This window comes from Dermacentor andersoni, chromosome 1 (genome assembly GCF_023375885.2).
Source record: "Dermacentor andersoni chromosome 1, qqDerAnde1_hic_scaffold, whole genome shotgun sequence".
Classification (NCBI taxonomy): Eukaryota; Metazoa; Arthropoda; class Arachnida; order Ixodida; family Ixodidae; genus Dermacentor; species Dermacentor andersoni.
The window spans coordinates 235549396-235555127 of record NC_092814.1 but is presented as its reverse complement, the minus strand read 5'-3'; the positions used below and the strand labels follow the sequence as shown (position 1 = coordinate 235555127).

Sequence of the window (5732 nt, the reverse complement as noted above, 5' to 3'; positions counted from 1 at the left end):
TTCCTAGAAATCTGGAAGTAGAAAGCACAAGTAACGACATCACTAATGATGTCACACAAAGGAATATGGCATATTTAACCAGCTAATTAATGGAAAACTTACCTGGCATAGACAACATCTGCCTAGCAAAGCAGATGTTATGCGACTCCCTCCTCTCTCACTTCTCTCCCAGCGCTCACCTGCTCGCTTGCTCACAACAGCTGCGCGTGCGCTCGTTACGTGCTTTGACGTTGGCACTGGAGAGGGCGCATAATATGCGCTTCGTGCGCCGCTCGCTGGGGCCTACACCTTGCCAGGGGAAAGACGTTCTTTATTCTATGGTTCAGTCGCTTAACCTAAAGAACACCAACACCGTGCTGCAAGTGCCACTAATAGATGCCTAAGTCAAAGATTAGGGTCGTCTACCATTTTTAGCCACTGCAATGCACAATTATAAGCTGTATGCAGGGATAAAAGAAGCTTCTGTAAATTGCATTTATTTAAGCAGCTTTATTGAAACAGTTTCTTCATGGCTACAGCAAAATATCTGTTTAGCTTGCATGTGCGCTCCTTAACAATCTCCAACTGTGTATCAACAGCAGTATTCTTAGGGTCCAAATGCTTGGCCTGCTCAAGGTCACATTTAGCTCGCTCGTACTCTTGTAATTGGATTAGTGCAGTGCCACGTCGGTATAAGGCTTTGACATTGTTTGGGTCTATCTCCAGGGCAAGCGTGCAATTTTCAACGGCGTGATCGTAGGTATAATTCTGTAGCTGACATGCTGCAAGGTTCAGCAGACACTTTAGTTTCAAACCTTGGATGTCTAGTTCTAGCTGTCTGGTCACATCATCAGGTACATTATCATGTTCTAATGAAATTACATACTTGTATGACCAGCTAAAGTGTCTGAAGGCCCACCTGTAGTGCTTTGTAGAGAATAACTGACTGCCCTTATCCCTGTGTTCACATGCATGTCGCCACTTGTCTGCACTAGTCATATCGCAGACATGGGGAACATTGCTAAACGTTTCCAGTTCTATTCGAACTCTGTAGCTCTTAGGAGTCACAACAGGCTTTTCTGGTGGTGCTCCTCTGTTATGCGACACGTCACCAGCTTCCTTATTACTGTCTTTCATAGTGTCCCCTTGTGCGCGTGAGACGTTGCTGCGGTCTGTCGCTGGCCGGTTGCCACAGTGGAGGTAGGCAGCTTTCGGTACGTACGGCACTGTGATGCTTAGCGGAAGAGTAAATAATAAATCGCAAACCTCTTCAGTGTTCATTGTCATCAAGCATTTTTCAAGGATCAGTTCCACTTCGCTCGAAACATCCCCGATGACTAAGGTTTTAGTCCGAACGCCACTTCCAAGACCAACAATTCCTTCCTCGTCCGATAAAACATTACAGCGACAAGACGACTCATGCAAAGGCTTCTTTCCAATGTGCCCGGCCTTTACAATTATTTTGCGAAATGACTTGTCGGGCGCTTCCCATTCTTCAAGATGAGTGTCTTTATCACTCATTGCACTGCTTCACACGCTAGTCACTCAAAGACCACTCTTTGCACAGTGATGCACACACGGTGATGATACGATGGCAGTGCCGAAGACCTCATGAAAACTTCAGAAACGCATTTTTAACAATACTTGCGGCGTTTCACACAGTACGCTTTGAAATGGTGAAGCGCTTGCGTGGGTTTTTCTCCAATGTTATATTCACGACGTTCAAGGGAACAGGAACGGCGCAGGTACTCCCACTTCAGTACTTGAATTATTTCATGGTCAACCCATAGAATAAAGGAACAACTTGTCAACCGTGGTCAACTACCATGTCAACTACGAACGACAACACGCGACAACTACAGCGCAAGACATGGCAAGTGGCTCGTTGCGTCAGTTGCGTAGTATTACCATAGCCAAACAAATTTAGAATAGTACCATGTTAGTACACTGGAACATTTTTGGTATTAATTGGAAAAATATAAAATAACCAATAAGTTCCAATGATTAGCATAACAAAACAGCAAAAGCGCATCTTGGAACACCCGGTGCGCGCGAGCGAATCGCCCCGACCATAGAGTTTCTAAAAATACCCTAGAGGGAAATGTGGCGCTAGTGTCTACGGGGGTTCTCATGCGCGTTGCCTCAACCTACATGGGAATGATGCACGGAGGAAGGAAACTAAGGAGAGGCCCTGACGTCACTCTTTGTGAAGCAAAAGTGAAGCCGGAATTTGGCGTTGCTCATGGCGATGCTCCGCCTTTTGGGCCACCCTCCTCTCTTGTTTACATGTTTCGCGAAACCACGCCGCGCTGCGCGTGGTGTCGCGCGCTCGCGCAACATCTGGCAGAGCACGGTGCAAGTAACACAGCGCAACAAGACACGGTGACTAACGCAAACCCGCCCACTCAGCGCCTTTGCCACGGCCCGAAACCTACCAGAGCAACACGTGTGAGCGTTCAAAACCATAACAACGCCGCCATTGTGGCCCAAAAGGCGTGGCCATACAACAAAAAAAATAAAAAAGCAGCAAAAAAATGAGAACCCACTACGTCATTTCCGCCACACTTTTCTCCTAGCGCGCGGAGGGGGTAGGGCCTCTCCTTAGTTTCCTTCCTCCGTGGAATGATGGGAAGTACAGGCTTCGGATTGACTTCGGTCTTTAGACTAGTGGCGTTTGTTTCTGGCGCAGTAAACAAAGCTATACTCAAATATTATCGCGTAAAATCTAATTCTATTTTGCAGTATGTTATATAATGTACAACACGCTGCATAAACTTTGTATGACTTTGAGATGGAAGCATGGTTTACTATGGTTTGTCACCAGGACACACCAGGGTATGCATACTTGTGCGATTCTGTTCCTAATTTAACGCCAAAGAATAATTATTTATTCATTTTTTTCAACAGCAAAACAACCGTGCAAGTACTTATATAAAATACTCATCATGTATTTCTGGAAATAAAAATGTTGTATTGTGACAAAGTGTTGCGCCCTTGAGTGGAATGCTACAAGTGTCGTCTGCTACGACGCCTGCTCGCTGCAAACGCGAGTCTTTTCTCGCAGACGACAGGCACTTGCGAACTCTCTCGCTCTTTCGAAAGGTTGCGTCGGCTGTCACGATTGCTGAACGTCTTCAAGTACTTTTCAGCACATCTGCTGCAGTGCTAGCTAGGACGCTAGTGGCCTCCTACGAGTATGCTGCATCATATTTTATATTGGCGTACCGCTTCCGAAGCGTTACAGCGTGGCTTTGCGGGTACCCATTGTGCGACACTAGACTACAGCTAGGAAGCAGCTATCTTTCCTACCACAAGTAAGTTTGTGTTCTCACAGTCCTAAGACACGCATTTCAATGAGCACATAAATGAGCACATAATGAAGCCCTCAATAAAATTTGATTGTCAAGCCACTAGAAGTACAACTGTATATGTTTTGTATCAGTAGTGCCTTCTTTGTCCTATTCTGAAGTTTCATAAAGCACGTAACGCTACAGTGCCAACGTAACACACTTAACAAACAAAGGTCCAAACGCTCAAAACATGTTCTTTCAACGTTTACGATGCCGCCGCTTTCTCGTCACGGCTTCGACGCCACACCGCGACACAAGCATCGTCCCAGTCGCTGGCCCAGCGCGCTATCGCCACTCCGAGCAACATAACAAAGGCAGATAGCTTTGCGTTGCACTGTCCAACTGCAGGTTATAGCAATTGCGCTTGGAGCGAAACCAAAACTGCCAAAAAAAATACTTGTACACTAGTTCGCCAGTCAATAGAATGCCAATCCGAAGCCTGTACTTCCCATCATTCCCATGATGGTTGAACGATCGCAGCGCCAGATTTGCCTCTAGGTATACTAATATGAAACTCTATGGCCCCGACCGCACTTGCTGTTGCGGGTGAGGGGGGGGGTGACATCCATAGCCCACACTCTCAAGTTCAACAAATGGCCACAGAGGGTGAAAAAATCGACTGCGCGCCGCTGCTAACAAAGCCAGCGTAGTAGCATCACTTCGGGATGCTTACGTTAGTTCCAACATTTCCCTTTAGAGGCGTCGTAATAAGCGCAATTTTATCTTGCAAACTTTCTCTTACAATTACCGAAGCATTTTTGTTACATAAAAAACAGGGCAAAATTATCATTGCTAATTAGATATTGTACTCTTTGTTAGTAAGTTTATTGTTTCTTCGTCATTATAAACGCAAATAGCGTTCAGCATCATCGATCTTTCACGTGACCTCTGGCCTGGATTTAAAATTTTTACCGGTATTTTCGAGTGCAGGGCTGCACGCATTCATTCGTTCGTACACTCAGACTGGTTGCTTCTTTGTTTCTAAAACTAGTTTCTTGCGCTTCGATGTCTCGCGTTATTTAACTTGGGGTGAAGTTACGTGCTTGCAAGCGGACATGTAAGCCCGGAAGTTGGGTTTCGGTCGTGAGCCATTCGGAACACGTCTGCATCGAAACGGGAGCTGGATTTTGCTGCGGCTGACAACGGCAATAACGGTGAGTCGCACCGCTACTTGAATCGTTATATAACATCCGTCTCATTACCTTCCAGGCGGGCATGAGTTAACGAACTAGATCCTGAATTACATATGGGCAGTCAGGATCTCAGTTGTTTCCTAAATAAACCTTTACTTGCGAGGCTGTCGTTATACACACACAAGCAGGAAAGAAAGAGCGATATCGGAACGCGCGTCTCATTTTTCATCTTATTGTAGCCGAGGTCGTAGGTGACTGAGTAGCCTTATCAATATACATATTAAACTTTTTTTTCGAGTCCGCCGGCAACTTCTTTCGTCCACAAAACCTAATAATCCTTTGGTAAAATGAAGTGAAAGTACAGAATTTAATGTATTAAACAGTTGCAAGCATGATAATTCACCCATATTTCGTACTTGTTGGTTCCAAATGTTCTTGCTGTTCAGTTTGGTTTACCGTAGGGCATTTATTTTCGCAGTAGTGAAGCGGTGCATCACGTTCGTGCAGAAAAATAATGCATCAGTTCTAATAGCTTCATGACTTTCATGCATTTGCTAGTGGAACAAGCAGTGTGATCTCTTCTAGTGTATAGATGAACGCACAAATGTTCTCATTTGTGATCTTAATAATACTTAAGTTGTTGACATGCATTGTAGTTAGGCAGACATCAATTTTATGGACAATAGCAATATTTATTTAACATGCTGCTTAAGCACCCTAGAACAGACAGCGTACATTTGCATGTGTTCTGTAGTAGCAAACCATTACAATATATATGTCACACCTTTTTGCATTTCATATTGCAAAATTTTGCTTTTTCAATTTCTGATTCAGTCAAAATTTCTGTTCCAGACATGCAGTAATGAGGACGGCACCAGTATAAAGCAACACACTCCACGCACTAAACAGAAGCTGCTGCCTGCTACAACAAGGTCGTTGTGTGGACGTTGGCTACTACTACAAGGTAAACAACACGTGGCTCAGAAATAAATATGTTTGATATATGCTGTATTGGCTTGCTGTTTGCAGCAGATATGAATGTTTGTTCATATTTATGGTTCAGTATAATTGGTTCAAACATAAAAGAAAACACACATGAGTTTGACTAATCTGTGCTGCATCTCATGTGTCACCGTTCTGCCCCAACAGAGTCTATGCCAAGCACATCTTGGCCATCACAGGAGCTCCTATCTGCACCAACAGGAAGGGGCTGGAGCCGAATTTGCAAGGCTTTCACACCACGAACAAAGAAGCGCATGCAGAAGAATAT

At 44.6% G+C, this 5732-nt stretch overlaps 1 protein-coding gene across 1 annotated transcript; it reads right to left on the bottom strand.

The window, feature by feature from the left end:
• Window positions 1-469: 469 nt before the first annotated feature.
• Window positions 470-2044, bottom strand: LOC140212797 (uncharacterized). Its single transcript, XM_072289836.1, has one exon. It carries the CDS (start codon window positions 1498-1500, stop codon window positions 490-492), a length of 1011 nt encoding a protein of 336 aa, XP_072145937.1. The 5' UTR covers window positions 1501-2044; the 3' UTR covers window positions 470-489.
• Window positions 2045-5732: the final 3688 nt, after the last annotated feature.

Excerpts from the sequence above, each read along its gene's own strand:
- LOC140212797 (XM_072289836.1), bottom strand. The coding sequence starts at position 1,500 with ATGAGTGATAAAGACACTCATCTTGAAGAATGGGAAGCGCCCGACAAG.